This window comes from Pavona decussata, unplaced genomic scaffold, assembly GCF_977016875.1.
Source record: "Pavona decussata unplaced genomic scaffold, jaPavDecu1.1 SCAFFOLD_6, whole genome shotgun sequence".
In the NCBI taxonomy this organism is placed as follows: Eukaryota; Metazoa; Cnidaria; class Anthozoa; order Scleractinia; family Agariciidae; genus Pavona; species Pavona decussata.
In genome coordinates, this window is record NW_028145430.1 from 2,331,032 (window position 1) to 2,358,072 (window position 27,041).

The window sequence follows — 27,041 nt, forward strand, 5'->3', positions numbered from 1 at the left end:
GTTCAATGCAACGAAAGGCGATGTTGGAGCACGTGCACAATGGAGTAACACCAGACAGATCTGGACACCAAACACTTGTGACTGGCCCCCGCAATACGTTCTAAAACGGAAATGTCACACGCTATAATCTTTGCCTGTAAACAGGCTCCAAGTGGGGTATAGGGCGAAAAGAAAAATCGGTGAGTCGGGCGATTTTTGTCTTCGCCCTATACACCATTGGGAGCGCGAGCCTCATTACAAGTTACTATAATCTTAGAATATTCACAAGAATATTTTCAGCCTAACACCGACAGAAAATTAAGAATAGTCCGCGTGGGCCGGAAAAACAATATTCTTACAAAAAAAAATGATAAAAAAAACTAGCGTGTGTTATCCCTAAAGAAAGAAAAGAAGTTGCCTATACTATTCGTAGTCTACCAAGCGTAAAGAGATACTAAAGAAAATTTAAAGCTGTTTCGAGCGCTGGCTCTTCGTCAACTTTTGCCTTGGCCGGGAAAAGGTACAGACATATTTTACGAAAACAGAACACCCGTTATTGATACTACCTCGACGAATACATTTCGGTCTACACGGCTGTCGGCTCCGAAAGGAACGAAAAGGAAGCCAGGAGAATCTTTGCTGACGTCATTAACATTTGGCGTACAAAAAAGAGTATGTGACACTTGGTAACCTGGGTGACGGGGGATGATTGGTCGGGGAACAAAAGAACGAACAAAACAATGCTGCTCGACATAAAAACAATGGAGCTCAACTGGTATCAGCCGAACGTCCAGAGAAGATAGAGCTTTGAACAGATGCAGGTGACTATCATCGTGAAATGTTAAACATTCCAGAGCAGAGCAGAGAAACTTTGAAATTTACAAAGAATGTACGTCTGGGTGGCAAGAGCTGCCTCTTGACCATGCATTCCTTGTAATAGCTAGATACTTTTAAAGTTTATTTCTGAAAAGCTATTCAACAAATCATGCTGAAATTTCAGAGAGTACTAAGTTTGTGGAGCTCTAGATCTTTTAATTGCGTGCGACGTAGAAAGAACGCACTCCTAATACAAATTGGGACAACGTTGATTGATTGATTGATTGATTGTTTGAATGATTGATTGATTGAACGAACGAACAAACGAACGAACGAACGAACGAACGAATGAACGAACGAACGAACGAACGAACAAATGAATGATGCATGCATGCATCCTGGGACGCGTATCTGGCCACTAAATATGATCTGGCATCCTCCGTAGATTTTGCAGGGGTGGTGACATCATCATCAACTTGGCAAAAGAGAGAGGGAGAGAGACTGGTGACATCAAACGCACCGTTCTAATCTTTGATTATTACTAGTTTATGGATTGCATATATCTGAAGCTAAATTTGAGTTTTAGGCTAATGAGTCTAATCATGAAAAAAAAAGAGATCCTCCTATGGCCAGCTCGAGCTAGCGAAGAGATATATGACATCCCTGCAAAGATTTGCACATTAAAGCTAAATTAAGACTATTGAGGCTGCTCTTTTCTTTATTTATGCACGGTAAAAATTCAACCAGATTTACAAAATATGCATGGGGTTAAAATACAAAGTACTTCCAAAAGTTATAAAATCTAAACAATTTGTATTAAATGAACACTAAAACCTGTTTTCCACGAATGCCGTGCTTCTAACTGTTGATATACATTAATTTTCTGATTACATTTAACGGTGCTCGAAATTGTTCAGATATTCCGCTTGCCTTACATTTTGAGGTAGACTATTCCACAGAACGGTGCCACAGTAGCAACAATTAATGTTTATTTGAGGAATATCGAAGAGATTATGAAGTTGTATCAGTTCTATTTATGGATATGGAATTTAGATACTCAGAGACAAGACCATTAATTAAAATTTATAGAGCCACATTCGTATTAAGGCTTTTTGAATTTTCACGCTGAATATTTGATTCTTTTTCTCGAGCGACTACCGTGCAATCACGAGACATCGATCTTGAAGTAGCCGAGACTGTCACAGATTTCATGTAGTCCTGTCCAGTCTCTTTCGTTGCCACCTCTCTAACTGCGAGTCATTAGAATCAAGCTTTGGTCCATGATGAATGGTAGTTGGTCCACTTTTCTGCGTAATCTCCAGGGTCCTGATATTGTTCCGTGTGCTTGTTGTGATGAACTATTTTCCACTGTCCCATCCAAGGACCCACAATGGTGGTGTCAAATTCAGGATCCTCGTCAAGTTTGATTTCACCCTGAAAAATAATTAGAGTGCAAGAAAAAGCATAACATTAACATTATGTCTGGAATATCCAGGTGTGTAGCGAGGGAAGATCAGTCAGATTAAGAATGAGTCATCCTGGTCCGCAGCCGGATACTGGGAAGGTGGGGGGTGGGGGAGGGGGGGAGTAACAACAGCCCATAAAAAATTGGGTCTCTTCGCCAATTTTTTACCCCACGCATGTCCACTTCCAGTTCCCTCGCCCACCTCTACTATCTACCCCTGGTCCGACTTGGAGGGGCGGGGGGAAGAGAAATACTCCGCTATATAAGCTATATACGCATGCATGTGGGGTGCCAAAGGATACTGTTTTTGAGCCGTTTTAGTCTGAAAATGGGTATAGCTAAAGTCGAATCTCCCCTTGCAACCACCTCTCTTGAGCGACCACTTTTCCAAAATGGTCAAATCTCTGTACGTTGGAACCTCTCGTAAGCGACCACCCCTCGTAGGCGACCGCAACCACCGTTTAGAGATGACAGTTTCCAATTTCTTTTGTTTTTAACCTCCCGTAAGCGGCCAATTGTCACATACGTCCTCATATCAATCCCCTGTCGGGAGTTGCACAATTTTACGCCCTTCGGGGGCCGGGAGTGATGAGAAGCGGCTGTAACATTATCACATGTACATTCTTGGATAGTTTAAAAAACATGAATGTCACAATCGGAGGTACTGGGTTTCCTAAAATAGAATTGTCCCATTCGCCGTATTAGGTAATTAATCTCAGACAAACCATCAACTTGGATACTGAAATTCTTTGGCAATATAATTTTGCAAAGTTTAAAAACGTTTATGTGGCTTCTAAATCTCTGGAGTCACCTTATGCAAATGAGTTCAAAATTTAGACCCCTTGTGGTCTGACCTCTCGTAAACGACCACCTCCCGTAAGCGACCACCTAGCTTGACATTTCAGGGGTGGTCGCTTACGGGAGGTTTGTCTGTAATCATGAATTAGAGGCCAGGTTTCAAAAGACTTACTAGAAAATAATACATTTTGGTCTAAAATAGAATCAGGGTTTGGAGAACCAAGTCGCGCCCCCAGCAATATTTCCGAAGGGTACCTTCTCCTCCCCGGGTGGGGGCCGAAGCTCTCCGAGGATGGACCTGGATAAGCTGCAATTTGTAGCCGCTGCCGTTTTCCGCCAATTTACTCTCGAATTAAACAAACGTTACAGTTAACCGTGGCGCCATTTAATTGATTTTATTTACCTTCTCTATTTTGGACTGGACATCCGCGTGACAACGCTGCAATTTCGTTCTGTCATGTGAAGCAAACTCGTCCCAATCCACTTTATAGGTTGGATCTTTTGACGAACGAAGTAACACGTTGTCCTAAAGGAAAGAAAACGGAAACAAGAAGATCAAAGTAAGAACACTCTCGTCGCCAGATTCATCCCAGTTTCTTAGCCGATGGGGCCTCGGCACCACGAACGAAGGTTCGTTGGTCGCAAAAGAGGATGCGCGACCTAAGTTGGCTCATAGTTAACTGGTAGAGCACTGCACCGGCATCGCAGAGGCCATGGGTTTGAATACCGTTCAAGTCTGAATTTTTTTCGGCTTTCTTTTCGCAACTACTTAAATTGCGTATTATAACTGTGGTGTCATTCACTTATTCATTATTTCCTCCGCAGTTCAAATGCATGAATTTTCATATAGTCACTTTCATGTTGAATATTTATTATGAAGCGGAACTATCTTTCCATTCTATAACGACTTTATTGTTTAAAGATTCTGCTCCGCAACTATTCGGAGGCTATTTCTGGGTGTTCCATTTACGTGCATTCAAAGACTGAGTCCATATTCAGGTAATACTTCCGAGCATAAGGGGCTTGACAGACCAGAACAATTGCTATCAAACTAGAGGCCAAAATGATCGAAACAAAATTTATCGATCATTTTGGCCTTTAAACCTGGCTTACACGTTCGACGCAAGCATAACAAGAGACACAAGCACAAGCACAAGCACAAGGATGTTTACACGTGCGAAAAGCATAAGCATAACGTGACATACGCAAGCGCAGAAGCAAACAAATTTGGCGCAATCGCGCGGCCGGGCTGCCTTTTGGCGCGAGATTTGATTGCAACATGGCGGAAAATGGCAACGCATGAGTAACTGGATTGTACGCTGACAACTTGTCACTGTTTTTCAGTTTCCTTTCCTTGCGCTAGTGCTTATGCTTGCGTCGTCCCGGTTTACACGTACGACGCAACGACGAGCACAAGCACAAGCACAAGAGAATGGAAATCGTTCCATTCTCTTGTGCTTGTGCTTATGCTTGCGTCGCTGCGTCGTACGTGTAAAAGCCTGGTTTACACGTACGACGCAAGCATAAGCATAAGCACAAGAAACCTACGTGTAAACCGGTGCGCCGGACGCAAGCATAAGCGCCTTGTGCTTGCGCCTATGCTTGCGTCGTCCTGTTTTACACGTACGACGCAACGACGCAAGCATAAGCACAGGCAAAAGAGAATGGAATATTGGCTACGCTACTCACTATCTATTCTGTTGTAAATAGTGAGTTGATTTATCCGCGCGTGGCGTGAACTATTTATATCATAAGAAAATGAAAACGTGAACCTGTCTTGTTAAGTTTTGAACGACTAGTAGATTTTTACTAAAACGATTAGATTATTTGCTCTCGATTTCTATCGCACCATAGTTGATTCGGGCTTCGCCCTCATCAACTATGGCGCGATAGAAATTTCGAACTCATAATCTAATTGTAAAGTAAAAGTAGTGGTCAACATCTTTTTCTCTAGTCTGTGGAGGCCCCAAGCAAACTTCCAGCAAGGTCCAAAAATTTGTCTGATTTTCGGTCCGAAATCACAAAAAAAGTCCAAAAATTACCCTTCTGAAATCAAGGCGTGTCCGAAAACTGTGAAACTAGAGCTTTGCACCGAGTGTGTTCAGCATAGCACAGTACTGTCGCATTTTTTTTTTTTTAATTAACTTGTACCTTTAGGCCATAAAACCCATTGGGTTTATCAGGTTTCTGCCACCTTAAATCCATGCTCCATCGAATCTTGTCAGAAAAGTTTTCCAAACTGCAAACAAAAAGTCGCCAACCTGTTAACGACAACATTAATTTATTTTGCCGGAGGGATTTGGAAATTCTTCTAGAGAAGATTGTGAAGATTGTGAAACAGAGAATGGACGATAGACAGGAATGGCGGGGATAAGGGAGATTACATCCTAGTACGACTCAATCTCGTACCCAGAGTCCTCCGGCTCTTTGGCCAGCGGTTGGTCGCCAGTAGAGACTCTGATCCGGGGTGCTGGAATTTTATTACCGCAGGATATCTGCGGTAAAACAATGGAAGCCGTTGCGGGGCTGAAACACAGCAGCCAATCAATATATTTAAATTTTTTCGAATTCTCCAGAGTCTCTCCTGGCGCCTACCCGCTGACCAAAAAGCCTGAGGACTCTGGGTACGACTACGAATACGAGATTTGACTTGAAGATTTAAGCGAAGTACTAAGAAGAGATATATCCCAGGACAATTCATTTTACTCTTTGTGAGCGACGAACTTAATGTTCTGATAAATGATAGCCAAGCCCTTTCGCGATTCAGAACGACGAGATGACCCGTTCGGGGACTTGTTTTCGCCACTATGCCGTTCTTACAAAAACTCATAGTAAAATGACGATGGCTATCTCTATTTCCCGCCAAAATGACACTGGTTTATGCGAGCACGCTCTTTCTTTATTGGAAAAACTCGTCAGTACTGGTTCTAGAACCTAAAGCTCTCTAGTAATGGAAGGAAGGAAGGAAGGAAGGAAGGAAGGAAGGAAGGAAGGAAGGAAGGAAGGAAGGAAGGAGATGGGTCTTAGGGACATGCGGAGGAGAAATGCAAGGAGAAAGACAGGGGAGGATTTGGTCTATTAAGGAAAGAGCAAGAGAAAGAGGGTTGGGGAAACGGAGGTACGCAGGGAGGCTGGGGAAAGCAGGCAGGGAGGGGAGGGAAAAAGAAAACAAAGTATATTGTAGCGAGTTACATGTATGTAGAGAGGGAAGGAGGAAACGATTAGTACATAATTTTAATGAAAACACAAATGCTGTAGTTTAGGATGAATTTCAGGTCAAAATGTTTCCAAACAAGTTTACTTTTATCTTCCTTTGAGTCAGGCTATAGTAATAATAACTTGAGATCCTTTGAGTCAGGCTATAGTAATAATAACTTGAGATCAACGTAACAGAAAGATTAAACTAATCTGAAATAATTTGGACTGCAATGTAAACCTTCTGTGAGGAATCAGATTGTTGATAAACAAAACTCCTCCAAACGGAACTTCACAAAGAACGATGTCTTTTTCAAAGTCCACATCTAAACAGGTAAGAAAACAAACTGAATCAAAAGCATGCTATTTCGGTTGGATCACAACATTGCACTGAAAAAGCTCCCTCCATCTCACTGTAGTTAAAGCTGTACCTGCACGTGTAACTTAGCTCTATAGAAATTTATTTCGTGTCATTTTGTTGCAACACAACGGTGCTACAAGGCGTCTTGTAAACAAACGCACTTCTTCGCTGACTTCCAAAAAGAGCTCTAAGTTGCATTCTGAGCATTTCAATATGCCCTTTCTAGAAATCTTCATCTTTGTATTTAGATGACTGACTACATTTTCGTGTATATCCTGTGAACAGCACAAAAGCTTCGTTTTAAAACAAAAAAAAAATGTTTGGCTTTTCCCTCTTAGTTCAAACGCCACTGTTTTTTGCTGCCGCAGCGAGGGAGCCTGAAGCGACCTCTCTAATCGGCACAAATGTATACTTATGGGGCCTTTCGTTCACCGGCCTTTATAAAATGCAAAGCATTATGAATGCGATAACATCAAAGGGACAAGGCCTTGTGGTTAAATTTGTGGACACCACAATGCAACGCGCTGCTCTGCCCTGCTCGCCCGTTCGGATAGAGCTTGAGAGATCGAGGAAAATATTTCCTCGTCTTTTAAGCCCCTAATATTGCGGAATGTTTTACTTCGTTTATCTTCTAAACTGCATCTCTTGTAACTTCAGAACGCAAACATTGGCATTTAAGTTTAAGGTATATCCTCTAAGTAAAATAATAAATGAAGGCAAACTCTTGAAAGTTGTGTTGTTGATTCAGGCCCGGAATGATTACTTCCAAACTTTGTTGATTTTTGAAGACAAAACTTAGGCACTCAAGCTACACTTCAGTCTTAATTTGAAGACTATCTTATCCGAATACCAAAGAATGCATACAAACCCTGTGTTTTAAGAAGAATAATCTTACACCGAATGGTTCAGTTTTCAGAACTCTCGCACCCAAATATCGTTGGCTACCGCGCCAAAATCGCTGAGACAGCAATCTATGTAATTATAATCTTCCAAATCGTCTCCGATACGTTACTTGTTTTGTACTGAGTTTTCTTGTTTCACATGGGCCACTTTCAACACTTCCAACCTTCCCTCTCTATTCTCAACGCAACAGTTCTTAACTCACCTCCCTTCCCACAGCAGCACTGCCGTTCCGGTATACTAGTTTATGTAAAACCCCACTGTTTTCTATGCGTTTCTCCTTTTAATGTCTTTGTTGTCATTTTAAAATACACAAAAGGTGAAAATACATCGAAAGATGGATATTTGAGAGAAAACGCACAGGTGCCAACGACTTTGCCTTGGATTAAACTTAGGACACGAAAAGAGTCCTCGGACGTTTCCAGAAGGAAAAGCCTTACCCAAAGTCTTTTTCATTTCTTCCTCTGCCAAGTCAACATACCAGGTGTTACCAGCACAACAAGTGTGTGTTGCTAAGACACCCTTTCTGTGACCTCCACGTGCCACCTAAAGGAAAACAAAAGTTGTAGTGTTTCAGCCACAATATCTCAAGAATGCAAGGACGCAACGAAGGAAGTTGCAGCAGCTTGATGACTTTTTGCACATCTCACCTCACAAATAAAACAGAACAGGGAGGGCCTCTTAGGCCTGATCCATACACCGCTCCACTCATGCGCAAGCCGTCTGCTGATCAGTCGTCGCTCCCAAGTCGTTCAACTCGGCACATGAGTGGAGTAGCGTCTGGAACAAGCCTTATTAGGATATACATGCATGGTGACTGGTTGCCCTTGTTGTACAAGAGAGATGAAGGAAAAAGAACCTTTTCATCAATGATTGCAACAAAATCATGTATGTTGAGTTTGTGCTACTGCGCATACGTTCTGTGCGTTTCCTAAGTACCATGCCTATCAACACAAAGGTGAAAAGCAGATCTTAACTAGGGCTATGGGAATCTAAAAAGAAAATCGAGGGCAACCATGCATTTTTCAATGACAATAAGTATTAAGAATAAATTTTGGGAAAAAACACTGCTCTCCAGGCAACAGTATGCAATTTTATCGCTCTCAGGAAAAGTCTGTTTATAAATGGTGCTGCATCATTTTGAATTGGACAACTGCTTTTAAAGCCTTTTAACTGAAAAATGCGTGGATACAACCAATTTTGTTTCTGTATTCAAATAGCCCTCGCTAAGATCTGCTTCCCTGCAATAAGTCATTAAAGTCGTTAATGGATCATGTATATAAATATAGGTAGTGTCAGGTCTCATTAACTGCAAAAAAAAAAAATAAATAAATAAATAAATAAATAAATAAAAATACCTCCGTACGAGGAGGGACTGTCGTTATTTACATACCTCCATGCAACCATTCAGTCTGTTTGTATCCAGCAGAGGAATCCAAGCTGTGGGCTGAAGAACTTCACATGCCTCTGATGACAAGTAAGCACAGTCTGCAATAACATTTGAAGTTTTAACATTGACATACTGTACATGTTTGGCTAAACGTGACTACTGCTTGATCCTCGCTTTCAAATTGTTAGGCTTTGTGCTTCATTTAGGAGGATTTCTTTTTACTTCATTATTTAGTATTTTTAAACTTCAAATTTCAATCCCTGATGCAAGGTTGACTTGCCACAAGTTGACTGCCATCCCAATTGAGTCTTACAGTATAACTGGGATTAAACTAATACTGCATCATATTTTAGGGCGCCCCAACAATATTTCATGTGAAATAATGATTCTTATAAATGATCATTAACTTTGCTATCTGTCTTGAATTAAACATCTATGAAATATTATGAAACCCAATAGATATTTCTCAGACATGATTTAAACAGTAGGCCTGTAGCTTCAACTAAACCATATTGATACAACAGAACATGCTTGTTAATTGGCAAACATGCCTTCTGAGTCACTAGGGAAAAAAATCCACCAGTATCTTTTGTAGAGCACAAGTAGAAGTCTGACTTCCAATAAATTAATTAGAAGAAACCAAAATATGGGAAAATGATATTACAATACATGCCATTTTACAGTTGTGTGCTTAGTGAATAGGCCTTGGATTGGAAGCGAGGCTGGGGGTGACCTTGTTTTGATACAAACCTCACTGCTTTTCTATGTAGATCATGCTGTTCTTATGCTAACTAGTTTGCATTTACAAATGAAAAGCAGTGAGGTTTGGATCAAAACTAGGCCAGCCTCGCTTCCAATCCTAGGCCAGGTCACTAAACACACAACTGTAAAATGGCATATTGAAAGGACTTTTAGAACGTCTACATGCAAGGTTGCCCGACTTAATACAGTCGAACCTCCCGTAAGCGACCACCCATAATGCCAAGGATATGTGGTCGCTTACGGGAGGTGGTCGCTTACCAGAGGTCAGACCACAGGGGATATAAATTTCGGGTAATTTGCATATGGTAATTGCGGACACCTAACCCTTTTGCCATTGCTTATCGAAACCCAAAGTACTTTTCTTTACACGGCCTGATTTAGGAGCAAATAGTAAACGGCATTTTTGCAATGTTACATTTCAAGCGTAAAACATCTACAACTTTTGCGTTTGTTTGTTTGTTTGTTACATAATCCAGTCAGGGGCACCCAACACATCGTTTCGGTAAACTATCTAGCTGTTCGGAAGGCCCTTAATCCCCTACAATTTTCTGAAGGGAATTTTCACCTCGAACTTTCGTGATATGGGAAATCTAAGGCCTAGTGTTTTCAGATTGATAAAAATGTTGTTTCGGGTGCCGAAAAAAGGTCTTCTAAGATTTTCGGAAAGGAAATAAGACCTAAGGTTTTCGGGAAATGGACAAAGATACCCTAGTAATTTCGAAAAGACTCAGGTTGCCCTAGAATGACCGAACAGATGAAAATATTATAGCGCGGCCTAAAATGAACCTACAGAGCTTTAAAGGCACTCCAGATCGCCTCAAATAGCGTTTCAAAGGATCTGTAAGAAAACTGTCGTTGGGTGCCCCCGTCCAGTTGACGTTCTTTATCGCCACAATTTTTCTGTTTTTCTGTTGTAATACAAGGTTGAGAGAGTCATCACCCGTCATGCATGTAGATACATGCTATTTACAGGATAAGAGAGTTTCTTTCCTACAAGGGATTCAACCTGATTAAAGTCTACTTAAGTGTGAAGTATAGTGCATATGTATGTTGTTAAGCTATTTCGGGAGACACTTCCGGTAGCTCCGGCTGTGAGATTTTAATACGGCGTCCGCTGTAATGATCATGGGCCAATATGTTACAACGACACATTTTGCAATTTCCGCCCGCGAGAGATAGAGCAGATTCTGTGTCAAGTGGTCGCCTACGGGGGGTTAAAAACAATTGAAATTTTTAAACAATCATCTCTAAAAGTGGTCGCTTACGAGAGGTGGTCGCCTACGAGAGGTTCCATCTATAGTGATTTGACTCGAAAACTTTTGGTAATTTGGAAAAGTGGTCGCTAATGAGAGGTGGTCGCTTACGAGAGGTGGTCGCAAAGGGAGGTTCGACTGTATTAATTCAAATTAGCAAAATGACAAAATCATACACGTTTTACTAATTAAGATAAAGAAAGTAAACCGAGCCACAACATATACACGTACACTGTAAATACTCCTGAGCAGTAGACTTCGTTTTAAACTTGTAATATCACAGCATCTGGATGTAGCCTTTTCTTAAAAATCTACGAGGAAGAACGCAAAAAAATGAGCCAGCATGATATTCGAGGTTGCCACTCGACTGCGCGTTGCGTGCACAAAGAGCAAAGCTGCGAATAGCAAAGGCGCCTTATTCCTTGTGCAGACTTTACTGCTCACCCATTGAATGTAGTCCTCGCTCAGGTTTTTGCATTCTTCCCCGTGGACTTTTGAGCTAAAGAGAGACTGCTTGCAGTCTAATGTAGCTTTGGGGTGTGTTAAAAAATCTTGCTTTATTGATTACAATACAGAACTCTCACCTTGATGCCAAGGCACAGTTACCTGAGTGTTTTTTGGAGTCTGCAAATAAAATTAAAAAAATAAATAAATAATAAATAGTGATTACGAAAACAGAAAAAAGTCTACATGCAATCATCCAACAAACTTTGTTGAATGATAAAGGAAGGAAGAAATTAGAAGAGAACTGTACACAGGTCAAGCTGATGATTAATGCCTATCTTACTGAAAAAAATGAACGTGTTCAGAAACGAGCACGGCGTATTCTGTTCCCAAAGAAGCACTACTCTGATGCTCTATCCTGTGAAAATGTTACCCGCCTTGATGACAGGAGGGAAGGGCTCTACCTCTACCACCATAAGCCAAACGTACAATTTACCTAATACGAGAAAAAATTAACATCCTTGTCTAAATGTAGAACAGAAAGGTTTAAAAAGAGCTTTTTCCCAGCAATATCATATAGACTCAGTAAGCATTAAATATCTAAACTATTAAGTGGAAACATTTTAAGTAACCGAAATTATTGTAATATAGCTTTTCATATTTGTAACTTCAGTCCCCCTGTAACTTTGATAAAAGATATTGTAACTTTTCAAATTCTCTGTAAACACATTGTAATTCACTTTTACGTACGACTATGTGATATTTAATAAACCATCATTTATTTAAATTTGTACCAGCATATATAGTTCATTATTAATAAACTTCAAAAAAATGTACACTGCGGGCAGTCTCTTTATACTCGGGCCGTAGTCACCTTTGTGACCGCGCTGACCTGGACACTAGTTTTGTCAATTTTGAAAAACGTCTCAACCCGAAATCAAAAGTACGCGTCGAATACATCTAGAAATCCGCTTCAATCTTCCCAGCGTTTTATTGGATTTTCAATCTTTTACTGGAAACCTGTTTATGAGTATCCCTTTGCTCATCCTATGGTATTATTTTATCATATTTGGTCAAAAACAGTATGGATCGCGTCTCCAACGGAACATGAAAAGAAGAGGTGGGAAACGTGAAGGCGCCGGGCGGAGGAAATCGCCTGCGTTGACCAATATAACGAGAGAAATCAATCAAAAACATTGGAGAACAAATCTTCATTATATGTATTTGGAAAATCGCATTTTTTCAACCTGGCGGAAGGTTCGTGCGGAGGGAATCTTCGTAAACGATTCGAACTCCGCGTCATAGCTGCTTAGTTTGGAGCTCAGACGAAGACAAGCCTCGGTACACAGTCGATTATCTCCTCGACAAGAAAAACTTGAGCCTTGTTTTCTACGGGTCGAGCAAGCGCTCTTGTAATGACATTGGTTTGGTTCCTAAATTTAGATAACGGAGAAGTTGTAGAAAAGAAATTATAAACGCAAAATATATGATTGAAAGCAGAAATAAAGCTTACCGGTAGTCTCGCTGCAAAGTCGTTTCGCTACACTGCAGTTCAGGCGATTCGCAACGTTTTAAAATTGACATATTCTCTAATATTTGAACTCAATTTGCTTCTTATGCAAACACTGTGAAACGTAGAAACAGCTAAGATAATTTTTCACACGACCGGATACCGAAATGGGGCTTTGACGTTTGGCTTTCCCTGGACAAGTCCATCAGTAAATTTTCCATGGTATCAAGAAAATGAGTGTTCTAATATGACATTAGGTCTATAATCACTATAATAATTTTGACTGGCAAACACTTCAACTCGACAAGGTTTGTTTAGATTTTTCAAAGGATGCGCTTCTCAGCGCAAGACTTGCGGATGAAGTGTGATATATGCAAATCAGCTAAGAAATGGTATCTAATGCGTTTTCGTCGCGTTATAAAATTCTTTAAATTCTCGCCAGCGAGGCGTGCGAGGCATGAACAAAACATGCGAGGCGTGCGAGGCATGAACAACCCCAACATAAAGTGCTAACCGTTAAGCTAACAGGGGAGCTATTTAAGCTAACCTGAGTGCTATTTAGGCTAACCGGAGTGCTCTTTAGGCTAACCGGAATGTTTTTTAGGTTAGTTTTGTTTAACCGAAAATTTGGCAAACTAAATCAGTCTATGACCCCGCGGGCCAAAGATAGAAAAACAATCATGTAGAAACGGTTCCTGTCTTCAAATGAAAGGTAAATAACAAATGCTTTCCCCTGAATTTCATTTAAAAACATTGAAAAACGTTTAAAAACATTGAAAACCGTACAAGGATAACGTACGCGTGATGCGTAACGTTATTCTAGTTCATACCGGAATTACGATCCGTCATTGACCCGGCGTCACATACATATCAGGACCGTACGAGTGGTTTTTGTCTCTAAACGAAAGGTGAAAACGTAAGCCAGGATTAAAGCCCGGGGATTATAAAAAGCATTCGTATGACAAATTTCGTTTTCCCCTGTATTTCATTGACTGCAAGAAATGCAATTCTATCTGGTGGTTACTTATTGCCTCACTATATCTCTGTATCTATCTTTTTGGGGGAATTAGCGATGCTGGAGGTTATCACTGCTAAAAGATTGTAGGCTTACGCACCACGCATTCAAATATGGCCCGAGTTTAAGCTGAAAACAGCTTCTTGTTTGCTTGAGAATCCGCGGGGAAGAATGCAAAAAAAATGAGCAAGCAAAATATATCAAAGGGACGAGTCACGCACACAAGTGGCAAAGCCACGAGAAGCATGGGCGAAGGAGGGGGAAGGTCCAAGGAGGTTAAAGTAGGTCTGAGATGTGCATGCATGTAGTTCCATGGGCACAGGAAAACCAGCTACCAGTCCCAATAACCTGCTCTATAACATACGTACAGTATACCTTAGTTCTTAAGTTCCACACAGGATGACCAGCTATATCAGGTCCAATAAACTGCTCTACAACATTCAAGAGTCTCTCATTGGTCCACAAATCTTGGAAAGCCTAGCGAGGAGAAACAATAATATGCAAAGGATCAGCTAACATGCAATATCTTCCCGAGCAAAATTAATAAACTATCATAAATGATGCAATGGTACGTTATCTAGAGTAATAATGTGGCAAATTGTAGGAAAAATGAGGCAAACCTAAGAGAAAAAATGGTGAATCTATGGAGGTTATATAGGAAGAAAAATTGGAAAGGTCACAACAAGCAGGAAAAACCACTGCATGGTATTTTGTAAAAGAATACAGTCTAAGCTCTCCTTGCGACCACTCTCGTAAGCGACCAGCTCTTGTTGTGACACCATTGTGAAACCCCGTTTGAATTGTTACTTGCCTTATACTCTGTAATCAAAAGCTCTTGTAAGCGACAACTCCCATAAGCGACTGCGACCACTTTTGGGAAATGCCAACTGGTCTTTTCCTCTTTTTAAGCTCCTGTGAGCGACCACTCAAAGATTCCGATACATATTGTGGCAACTCTTCATAAAAAGGATACACAAATACAAATCACATTTACAGTAATATAGCACTGTCTCGTAGATGAAGATCTTGAATCTAAAATTCAAAATGAATTGCGGCTGGATCAAGAATGTTCCCCTGTGACCGAGGAAGAAAGCTTTATGCCAAAAGCTCTGGTAAGTGACCAGCTTCTATTGTTTCAGCTTTTGGTGGCTTACGAGAGTGCATTCTAGTAAGCGACCAGCTCTAGTTACGACCACTTTTTCCAATTCCCGAGGTGGTTGCTTACGAGAGCTTCGACGTATTTTAAAAGCATTCAAATAAGGTGCGACCAAATATAACCACCTTACATTGCTTTTTCGGTGTTGTTTTGCACTGGATTTGCCCATGCAATTTCTGCTGCATGTTTTACACTGCATGTTCCAAAACATGGCCACACATTCCCACAGCCAACGATCATGTTTAAAAATATAAATTCTATGGTGGAAATTATGTTGATAAGGTTATAGATTTCTATCCACAAAATGCTTCATTGCTCAGTTTGATGGTGTGCATGGGGTTGCACAGATATCAGTTAAAATTTTAGTCATTTCTCAGTTATCAGCTAAACTTTCAGCAATTTCTCAGCTACAAGTTTTAAAATTATGACGGATTTCAGTTAACTAATTTTACTTCTCACAGACTGTCATGATGTTCAGCGGTATTATTACATTTCATTGTTGCCTAGTAACACTTGGTACATAGTTACGCAGTGGTGCAGATCATAGACAATGGCAGACTTTGTAAGCTTTTGTTGTGTTTTCTAAATAAACCTTGTGAGATTTCAAGACATGGTGGCAGCGGTAAACTGTGGAAAATGCTGAAATTAAGCCCTCCAGAGATTTTTGATTTTTCCAAACCGCTCGACTGGCCAGATTGGAAGCAAAATTTCTTACGATTTTGACTCGCAACGAAGCTTCACAAAGAGGACGGCGATGTCCAGGTCAGTGCTCTCGTTTAAATAATGGGGAGAGAAGCCGAACATGTGTACAAGTCCTTTACCTTAGCAGAGGGAGACAAGAAGAAATTTGACGTGATATTGGCAAAGTTTGATGAGCATTTCTTTCCAAAACGGAACGTAATTCACAAGTGAGTACATTTTCACCAAAGGAACCAAAGACAAGCAGAGACGGTCAAATCCTTCCTTCAAAGCCTTTATGAGATAGTGGAACACTGTGATTTTACAACCAGTTAGGATCAGCAAATACGAGATACGATCGTCATTGGAATTTTGGACAAGAACGTGTCTCAGAAGGTACAGATAAAGGCAGATTTAACGTTAGAAGCAGCGATTCAAATAGCTTGCCAGTCAGAAATGGTGAAGTCTCAAATTACAGATCAGAGCTCCCTGGCAGTGAAGAATCTGGAAGAGGTGCAAGGTCAGAAGAAGCCAGTTCCCTCTCATCCAAGGAGAGGAAAAGGGAAGAAAACAGAGTTCTCTCAAAAGCGAGGTCAGAAGAAATGTGGCAGATGCGACCTCAACCATAGACTGCAAGCAGTCCCTTTCTGGATAGTCGAGAGGTGGCACGAAATAGCCAAGCGCGAAAAAACTGGAGCAAACGAACGGTGGGAAGCTTGGGGAGAGGCGGGAAAAAGTCTCTTCTCGTTTATTTCCCCTCACTCCAGTCTCGCTGTGCTGAGCGCACCATCTCGACTGACCAGAACGGGACTGCTTGCAGTCTACCTCAACCACACAAAACCAGAACACTGTCTAGCAAAGGACAAGAAGTGTTTAAAATGCCAAAAGGTGGGCCACTTTGCAGCTGTGTGTCAGTCTAAGCTTGTAAATGAGGTGCAAAGAGATAATGGTGTTGTTGCAAAAGGTAGCGGCGTTTATCATTAATTTTTAGGTGCTTTATCTGGTGATTCACTTGAGGACAATATGTGGAGAGTTCAGCTCAAGGTCAGCAGTAAGCCAGTAGTTTTCAAGATCTAACGGGTGCAGATATAACTGCGATGTCCAAGTCTACTTTTGATAGTCTGCCAAACTAGCCTAAGTTACATCCATCCAGGCTTTTAGTCCAGGAGGCGAGTTGCAGTGTGCAGGACAGTTTACAACAACAGTAACATGTTGTAATAAGAACTATGAAGTGGACTTCTTCGTAATAAGTGGAAAACATGCAAGTAATTTAATTTGCTAGGTAGACAAGCGGCCTGCGAAATGGGTCTAGTTGCGAGACTGGAAGAGGTTGGATGCAGAGTTGTTTGGGGACATAGGTTTGTTAAAGTTAGAGCCAATAAGCATCCAGTTGGATGAGAATGTTGCACCTAATTGCATCAACACAGCCAGGAGGATTGCTTTCCCTTTGATTCCAAAAGTAGAAGAAAAGCTAAAGCGGATGAAAGAAGCCGATATCATCGAAAGAGTCACAGGGCCGGCAGAATGGTGCGCACCCATGGTACCCGTACAGAAAAGTAAAGGAAAGCTGACGATCTGCGTTGATCTGAGAAAGTCAAATAGTACGGTCAAGCGTGCAAGATTTGTTTTTGCTTACCTTGGAAGACATCGCTCCAAAGCTAGCTGGTGCTCAGTACTTTTAAAGCTGGATGCATCAAGCGGATTCTGGCAGATTCCCCTCCATCCAGACAGTGCCAAATTGACCACGTTCATCACTCCAATGGGGAGGTTCTGTTTTAAGAGACTGCCATTTGGAATTACTCGTGCCTCAGAGATCTTACAATGTCAAATGACAGCCTTGCTAAATAATGAGGAAGGCTGCGAAGCGATCATGGATGATATTATTGTGTATGGAAAGTCTGCTAAGGAGCATGAAAAACGGAAAATGCTTGAAATCATCAAGGAGTCATGTCTGAAACTGAATAGGGAGGAATGTGAGTTCAAGAAAGACAGGTTAATCTCCTTTGGACATGTCCTCAGTGCTGACGGAGTAAGTCCAGACCCTTAAAAAGTGAAAGCTATCAGAGAGCTAGAAGCGCCAAACAATCTGCTGGAGCTACCCAGAGTAAAGGGCATGATTAACTACCTCGGAAGGTTCATACCCAACCCTGCTACAGAAATGCATCCAATGTCTGATCTGTTGAAGTCTGACAGTGTTTGGACTTGGGGACCTCCCCAGCAAAAGGCATTTGACAAGGTGAAGGGGATAATTTCAAGTTCCACGGTGTTAGCGTTTTATGTCCCAAAGAAGCCAACTGTTGCGTGTGCGGATGCTAGTAGCTATGGAATTGGTTGGGTTCTGATGCAAGAGCATGATGGCCAACTTCATCCAGTTGCGTTTTGTTCATTAACACTGACAGCGGCTAAAGTCAAATGTGCGCCAAACTGAGAAGGAGTGTCTGGCCGCGGTGTGGACGTGTGAGAGGTTATCACGTTACCTGGTGAGACTTCCAATTTTCAAGCTTTTGACAGATCACAAACCTTTAGTTCCACTGATCAACCACAGAGATCTTGACAAGACACCACTACGATGCCACAGGCTGTTAATGCATCTGATGAGGTTCCACCCTCAAATTGGAACATGTACCAGGCAAGTAAATGGTGATGGCCCTCTTAACCTACAGCAGGAGCCAGACACCGTAGAAGACGTTCAAGCTTTTGTAGGCTTGATTGAGTCTTCCAGGCCAGCCACCGATACTCAGATGAGGAGGATCAGAGAACCAACTGCCAGAGATGCACAGCTCCAAAAGGCGATGGAACTAACGTTACAAGGGTGGCCAAAGCGTGTGGAAAAGGTCCCACTCCAGGTATGAGAGTTCTTCAATTCTCGGGGACACCTGTCGATAAGCGATGGCCTTCTAACATACGATGATCGCATAGTGATACCTACTGACATGAGAGAAGAAATACTGGAGCGTATTCACACAGGGCACCAAGGCATCACAAAGTGTCAAGCACATGCCAATTTGTCAGTGTGGTGGCCTTGTAATTCCAAAGAGATTAAGGAAAAGGTTGAGTCTTGCCACTTCTGCCAAGAAAACCAAGCTGCTCAGAGAAAAGAACAGCTTATGCCCGCTGTTCTACCTGACAGACCCTGGCAAAAGGTGTCTACTGATTTGTTTGCGCTAGCCGGTCAGAAGTACCTTGTGGTAATGGATCACTATTCAAGGTACATCGAGATTCTTACCCTAGTGGGGACGACAAGCCTGGCCGCTATCCAAAAGCTGAAGTCTGTGTTTGCAAGATGGGGTTTTCCAGAGGAACTAGTGTATGACAACGGCACCCAGTTCAAGTCAGCTTAGTTCGACGATTTCACAGCAAAGTATGGATTCAGGCATACCACATCAAGCCCACATCACCACCAGGTGAATGGTGCCGCAGAAAGTGGGGTGCCAATCTCCAAGCGGAACCTGAAACAAGAAGATCCATTCCTTGCGCTTATGGCGTATTGTGCAACTCCCATCCCAGCCACCGAGAAGGCCCTATCTGAGCTGATTATGGGAAGACAGATACGGACGACTCTCCCGTCCATGACCAAAGTCCTTGAGCCTAAGCTTCCATGCCATGTAGCTGTTAAGAAAGCAGATACGGAAACAAAGAAGAGCTACAAAGAGTCTTTCGACAGGCGCACTGGCACGAGAGAACTACCTTAGCTCCAACCAGGAGACTGGGTGAGAACCAAGCTAGATACGGAGAAGCAGTGGACTACAGAAGCTAAAATCGTTGATAAAGATCAAAGCCCAAGGTCATGCATTATTGACTCCGGTGCTCGAATGTTGCGAAGAAATCAGAAGCACCTTAGGAGAATCCCTCCACCCGCTTGTGAAGATCCACAAGAGGAGGACTCGCTGATTCCAGAAACCAGTAGTGAGACTACCACCAAACTTGTTCAGGAGAACTCTGCTCCAGAAGTTAGCAACACCAGCCCCACAAGCAACTTGGATCTTATCCCAGAACAGAGGACCTCTAGTGGGAGACTTATCAGGAAACCTGTTCGCTATAGAGAGTGACTTTGATAGTGTTAACATTGTCAGAAATGAACTTTGAATGGACACTTGATTGTAATCCTCTAGTTTACATGGAACAGGTCAAGCTTCTAATAAGTTCTCTTAATTAGCTTTAGTTCAGATTCAGTACATGTTGTCCAAATAAGTTTTTTGCTTATGTTTTTTTTTATTCCCAAAAGGGGGAGATGTCATGATATTCAGCGGTATTATGACATTTCATTGTTGCCTAGTAACACTCGGTACATACGCAGTGGTGCAGATCATAGGAACCGTGTGCTTTCGCCTAATGGCAGACTTTGTAAGCTTTTGTTGTGTTTTCTAAATAAATCTTGTGAGATTTCAAGACACAGACATGGATCATTTCTGTGCAGTTTTGTATTACACCATTGAAGGGGGTCATTGAAAGGCGTCCCTCTCGTTAGAACTTTTGAATATTTTCAAATATGTTTACAAAAACTGCTTATTATCTTCTGATGGCCTCACATTAACTTACAATGTAATAAAGAAACAACTTGTGAGGAACTCCGACCCATTTTCGTTAGCAATTAAATTGCGTACTCTCCAGGCAATTAAACGGCACAGTTATTGGCATTTAGTTATTTTCTTGATTAAGTAAAGTTTAGCCATCTCAGCTATTTTATTTCTGTAAATTTGTTAGTTTACTTTAGGCAGGTGACCACATCAGCCTTTGGCTGCCAGATTGGAAATCTGTGTTATCAAAACAATAAAGTGTATGCATGTATGTATGTAATTGCATGTACATGTATGTATAAATTAAAAATTTATGACAGCTGACAGTTAAAATTTTGGTCTATTCTCAGCTACAAGTAAAGTACAAGGCAAATTACATGTTTTTTGGAATTTATAATGCCGGTCTAATGCAAAAGATTGGGGCATGTCTGTGCAAAATAAAGTTAAAAGAAACTATATAAACCACAATTAAAAAAAGCTGGTGAATAAGGGGCGGACCATTAGAAATCACGGGAGGGGGGGTAAAAATTTTTCAGTGGATGAATTTTTTTTTTTAGTCCAATTTGTCTGCATGTATTTTTTTTTTCGACATGGAAGCTCTGCATGAATTTTTTTTTTTCGACAGAATATCTTTTAATATTAAAGGCAAACAAAGCTCCGAACAGTTTAATTACAGTACCGCTCAAGGTGACAGTCTCTTTGGAGTCTTGATTTTCGTGAGATTATCGAGAAAGAAATGAGCTACTACATGTATAAAAGGTATCGCACCTCATGCCTCGAGGGACGTTTTTTCACTTGTCAAGGAAACTCGGCTTCGTCGTGTTGGTCGATACTATTCTTTACAGTTGAATGCAAAGGCGAAAAGCGTGAGAGGTTTGAAGGCAATATAGTACGTATATTCGATGTTGTTTTCCCGGCCGAAGATAAAAACATCCTGTCCAATCGACAAATGGATCGTGCTTCAAAGAGTTCACTGCCAGATTTACTTCCAAAAAGCACAGGTTGTGTTGGCCTTGGAATGCAGGGTTTTTCCCTGCGGTGTGCAATGCAGGGTGGGGGCTCTTGAAAGAGCCGTTGTCCACTGGTACTTGTAATGACATAGACAAAGCAACATTAACTATAAATCCCACCTTGCAAGGCCACATCAAACAGCAAAGTATACACAGTGAGACAGGTTCTCAGATTGGACAGGCTTTTTTTCCTTTTCTGGTATGTAGCCTTGGATTTGGCTGTTATTAAAGCAATGCTCCCTTTTTTGTCTGATTTCCAGCACATTTTTAAGGGATGCATTGTGCCATTAAAGAAAGAGATTTTCTTATAAAACACAGCAGAATCTGAACAAATCTGGCTATTGAAAAGTCAAAGTTTTAGAATTCGAACCACAGCAAGTATTTTCCAGTCCTTCAATATTTTTTATATTACCCAAGTTGTTGAAAGTTTAAAGTACAGCTGAATACATATAGTAAGATTATTTTGTTTCATTAATTATTATTTCACAATAACTGTCCAAATTCCCGCGCGCTGATTGGCTCGTAGCTATTGTCTATAAGAGTACAGACAATAAAAATGACGTCAGATATAATGCGCGCGCTTTCTCAACAAAAAAAATAGCCAATTCCGCTCGTACTTTTTCCATGTTATTGTAAAAAACAAATCGATGGCAGTGAAACCACTTCCACTTGAGTTTTGAACATTTTTTGACGTCATTTTATGGTCTATAAGAGTATAGACCATAGAAAACTGCCGTCGATTTGTTAATTAATATACATTTAATATATTACTTAGTGAATTTTAATATTTGAAATGGTTGTTGGGATAATCTAATGAATTTTTTGCAACATCCAAACAATTAGATACAAATAGTTTGTGAGTGACTTTGGTTCCTAACTTGTTTAATATTGTTATGGTTTCAAAAGAAATATTGTTGAAGGTTTGTTATAGTAAAATTAATTATATTTCTGCTACATTTGAAATATGGTTCTCCATAAATGAGCAGGAGATCAGATGTAATCTGTTGCATTGTCACTTCTAAAAACATCTATAGAGTGTTTTCACATGACGTCACGGCGGCCATGTTGGTGTCCCAAAACAAAGAAATGGCAGCCATGTTGGTGTCCCAAACTAAACCTCTGGGAATTTAACTCTATTTTTATGCAAATACTTTCTTTTGTTTCAGTAAACCAATATGGCCAGTAGTCACATGAATGAAAATGCTCAAAATTTGTTCAAATGATAGAAGAGCAAGTTATGTTCTTGGTATGCACAGTAAAACTACTTGGCATTGTTTTTCGATATCATACTTTGGTTCAGTTTACTTGCAGGAATTTTTTTTGAAGGGTGAACTGCTTGCAGGAATTTTTTTTTGTCATTTTCCTTTGCAGGAATTTTTTGGGGGGAATTGTCATCCCCCTCCCCCCTCCTGTGATTTCTTATGGTCCGCCCCTAAATCAACTGCTTCTAGCTTGCCCTTCAATTACTGCTGGATAGAATTCTAAATTCCACCATGACACACTGGTTAAAACACAAATTTTGTTTTACACTAAATAATTTATAAACAAATATGATTTTCCAGTGCTGAACCTACAATTTCTAAAAATTAGGATACAGTAAACAGCCATGGCAGAGACCTTGGTAAACTTGACTGAAATAATATGATGATATTTCTTTCATTACTTACTAATTAACATCAAACGTATAATACCGTTAAACGAAGTGTGATTGCATTGCCTGCAAGATAAAAAATGGCATTAATCAGGACATTGTTTATTTCCTAGATACCTTTGGCATAATTCCATTCTTGTGTAATAATACTGCTGTTCCTGGGAACTGCTTCTCGATCAAGGTCAATCTTTCATAGAACGTAGCATCCTTTTCTCTATCTGGAAATGAAATGAGTGAGTGGCAATTAATTAAGTTCTAACAATCCATAATTCATCAACGACATAAAAAGTGCTTAAAGTCAGTCTCAGAGAAATGGAACTGTTAGTAACATCCAAGGCTTGAAATTTTACTCTGAACTGTTTTTACCCTTAATTTTTCCAGCATTAAAAAGCTTTTCTGCAAGATCATCTACCAAGTCACATATAGCTGCAATCACAGGCTCCAGTTCACTTGGTTTAAAGAAATCTGGAACCAAGACAAAGCCCTGCAAAATATAAATGTACAGTTCCAGAAAATATCCATACCCCTCCCCCCCATGGAAGGTCAATGAAAATTCCGAGGGGGAGGGGGGCTAATAGACATAAATTTACGAGGGGTTAGGGAGTGTTCCCATAAAGAATTTCTTCAGAGGGTAAGGAAATTCATGAAAAAATCGTAAGCAAGGCACAAAGTTGGCTGACAAGAATTTTTAGTCGCCACTGCGGAAAAATAATTATAATCCACACGACAAAAGCAGCGCAAACGATAAGTCATTCTGGAAAAAGTCATTTTGGTAGAAGTGTTGTCTGGTTAATCCTTCTGATAAGTGAAAGTAACACGTGACAGGTATTAGCCTGGTCTTTAAGAGTATAGACCATAGAAAATTGTTGTCGATTTGTTTTTTACAATAACATGGAAAAAGTACGAGCGGAATTGGCTTTTTTTTTTGTTGAGAAAGCGTGCGCGTTACATCTGACGTCATTTTTATTGTCTGTACTCTTATAGACAATAGCTACGAGCCAATCAGCGCGCGGAAATTTGGACAGTTATTGTAAAACTAAGAATAGTGCTAGCCTGCAACCAGTAGTAAATTCATACTGGGGTTTACCAACTTATGAAGCAAGAAAGGAAATCAGATTTTGTTTTTAATGTTGCAGTTTTTCAAGTGTTTTTAAAGCTAGAGTATGAACTAGTACCGAGTGCAGCTTTCAAGCATTTTAGTCCTCGTCCACTCCCGTAAACTGCCCATGAAGCAGTATGGCGAACAAACAGATGCCTGCAATGCATGCAATACAAGATATTTTGGGTTTCATACTAGGATCTATTTTAAAGATGGAAAGAACTAGCTAAAAGATGTAGTGATCTTCATTAGTAAGTACTGATACTATTTTGTAACATCTAATCCCCCCCCCCCCTCACCTCCCAGCGGCAACGCTCCCAACAACCCAGCCCGCGCGCGCAATCGAATTCGCAAATAAATATACCGTCAATTGCATCTACTGTACCCGTGAACGCATGCGCCCAAAACATGATTTCACGGGACGTCAAACGTCTGAGTTTCAGGTGTCAAACTTTGAAGTTTTCCCGCCCAAATGTGAAGTTTTACTTCTCGACACTGATCATATCAGTGCCACTGCTCAAAGGGAAGATGTTTTTAATCAACAAAAAAGGACAAAATTATCAGAAAGGCGTCCCAGTTTCAAGCGATTTACGTAATCAAGTGAGAGAACTTGCGCAGGATTATTCTTTTTCAGAAGTTGGAAAGAAGTTTACACATCAGCAAGGGTGCAGTTTCAAAAATCGTTAAGCCGTACATCTTGACTGGATGCACAGCTCCCAAACAGCCGAATCACATTCGAACAGTTCGTACTTTCCAGGTGTACTTTCCAAGACTCTATTATGTCGGAGACCATGGTGCAAGCAAGTGGTTCGTCCTCTCTTAAATAACCCTTTGACTCCTGTGGTGTTTCCATAGGTTTTGCAGAAATTGAATTCTTCCAAGACCGTTAAAATTCACCAAAATGTGCAGTAGATAAATGATAGTGTTGGCTTCCAAAATTAACTGCATATTAAACTGGAATGATTAAAAAATATTTTCCGACTTAAAATAATATGGTTACCTATTTTAAAATCATTTGCCAAAAAACACACTTGAACGCAAAAATTGCTAAAATTCACGGCATGTTGATGAAGACCTTTGGCATATCAAATTTCAACCAGCTTATGCAAATTGTCCTTGAGTTACGCATCTGTCGCTTCTCAAACGCATATATGAATTGACAAAGACACAAAAATCAACAAAAAGCTTTTCCAGCAAAACATTTTATTGAAATAAACAATACATTTGCTATTAGAGGCAAAAAAATTTTGCGTGCGTGCAAACACGCATGTAAAATTTGAAGACTCTCCGTGTCTGTACAAAGCGATCACTCGCAGTAAATTCGGGCACGTTTGCGATGAAAATTACAGAAGTTACAGAATTCTGGTTCAAATCGTCACTTAAACTATTTGCAGAAAGCAAATCAACATCGGAAAACATCTTAATTACCGTGTTGTTGCCATTGTCCTGGTCTTGTAGAGTCCATTTGAAGCCCGAGGTTCGGTTTTAATTTTGAGCCGTATAATTTTCGGTGGCGGTGTGGAAATTGCGTTTGCTGTTGACGTAAAACCATTGCTTCGTAATTCACCAGCAATTATATCAATAAGTCTTCATCTACGTCTCTGAGAAAATCCTCGATACTTTTTCGGCTCTCCATATCAGTGAAGAGATTTTCGCTGATTTCTTGACCACGCTGACACTGAACGGTCAAGAGAACAGAGTGAACCACACATTTGGGCGGGAAAACTTCAAAGTTTGACACCTGAAACTCAGACGTTTGACATCACGTGAAAACATGTTTTGGGCGCGTGCGTTCACGGGTAGATGCAATCGATGGTATTATCTGAATTATAGCGAAGGAAAAAGAATATAACTAAAGGTGTCACTATCTTAATTATTGTTGTTCCTTGGGTATGTACATGGTCAGTAATCATGCATTTTCGCATTTTAACCCTCCTCCACCCCTGTAATGTCTGCACTTCAGAATATAGTCCCGGATAGAAGTGAATTACCCTCAGAAACTACTCAAACACGTTTCATTCCGCCATGTTGTATTTCACTTCAATCCCAAAATGCAATATAGCATGGGTTACAAAGGCAACCCAATGAACAAAACACTACAACCCCTCCCTCCCCCCCCCCCCCCCCCCAACCAAAAAAAATATTCATGACATTGCATTGCGTGACGAACAAACGGTCGCCTGTAGACTTGCTTACAAGTCGAGCTTAGAGAGCGCGAAGCGCGATCGTCAGAGCTCGAGCGAGCGAGCGCGGAGCGCGAGCGAGCGTCCATTCAATGAGAAGCGAGCAAGCGACTTTGAGAAAGTCTAGGTCGCCTGCAATGCAAGATAGACTGTAAGCCGCAACAAGTTTTTTCTCATTCTAGCAGCGATCAGATGTAAAATTTTTGTGCACTGTAATCCACGCAATACTTCACAAATAACTAAGCCGTCGACTAAAAAATGAAGAAAATAAGATTGCCAAAACAAAAACAAAATAACGGGGAACTGTGGCCATAGGGAGCAATTAAATTCTTACATAAACTTAAGGCTTTAAACATGCATGTACCTCATCGAAATACTGCTTGACTTGTTCATCAGTCAGTTGGCCTGATTTTTTGTCGACGGAAGCTGATTTTTGCGGCGGACTTGTGAAGATTTCTGGTTGGTTAGAGAAGTAAGCAGGCATTTCAAAACAATGGTAATTCGGTCGTTCTCAATGGAGACATTCCACAGGCCACAATCGGAGACATTGGAGGCTGACAAAAGAAAATTCTCTCTGACCTGTAGTTCATCATGTGACACCGGACATGAGTGTCAATTTACAATTCTGAAATCATGATCGTCACGCAGGCCTGACACCTCAACTGATTAAACTCTCGCATATAGTCATGGTCTATAGGAAACATGGGTTCCGACTAGATGAAGATTACATTTATTTCAAATAAAGTTGAATTACTCACAATGAAGTAGTCTTTTGTCTTTCCTGCTCGTTTCTCCCCATTTATGTCAAGATTTATAGACTGTAGGACACTGTAGTCCTACAACAAGTCTTGGTAACCGT

The 27,041-nt window shown here is 40.8% G+C and overlaps 1 protein-coding gene across 2 annotated transcripts; it reads right to left on the minus strand.

Annotated features, from left to right (window-relative positions):
- Positions 1-1,492: 1,492 nt before the first annotated feature.
- On the minus strand, positions 1,493-27,041 carry LOC146489141 (uncharacterized). 2 transcript variants are annotated; one of them, XM_085105729.1, is made up of 12 exons: positions 26,941-27,041; positions 26,547-26,638; positions 24,076-24,155; positions 23,018-23,118; positions 14,264-14,365; positions 11,504-11,543; positions 8,908-9,002; positions 7,955-8,060; positions 6,495-6,579; positions 5,210-5,297; positions 3,462-3,584; positions 1,493-2,229 (listed from the first exon to the last, which is right to left on the minus strand). In XM_085105729.1, the coding sequence occupies exons 2-12, from the start codon at positions 26,573-26,575 to the stop codon at positions 2,062-2,064; spliced, it is 1,017 nt and encodes a 338-aa protein (XP_084961855.1). In that variant the 5' UTR covers positions 26,576-26,638; positions 26,941-27,041; the 3' UTR covers positions 1,493-2,061. The 2 variants fall into 2 exon arrangements, with proteins under 2 accessions (XP_084961855.1, XP_084961848.1); XM_085105722.1 differs by lacking the exons at positions 24,076-24,155; positions 26,941-27,041 and adding an exon at positions 23,267-23,384 and having other exon boundaries at positions 26,547-26,747.

What these genes read in the sequence shown, in the direction of transcription:
- LOC146489141 (XM_085105722.1), bottom strand. Translation starts at nt 26,666, where the DNA reads ATGCCTGCTTACTTCTCTAACCAACCAGAAATCTTCACAAGTCCGCCG. An exon ending in TAATGCTGGAAAAATTAAGG is followed by an intron (nt 23,119 to 23,266) that starts GTAAAAACAGTT and finishes TTTCATTTCCAG; the next exon opens with ATAGAGAAAAGGATGCTACG. An exon ending in AACTGTGCCTTGGCATCAAG is followed by an intron (nt 9,003 to 11,503) that starts GTGAGAGTTCTG and finishes ATGTTATTGCAG; the next exon opens with ACTGTGCTTACTTGTCATCA.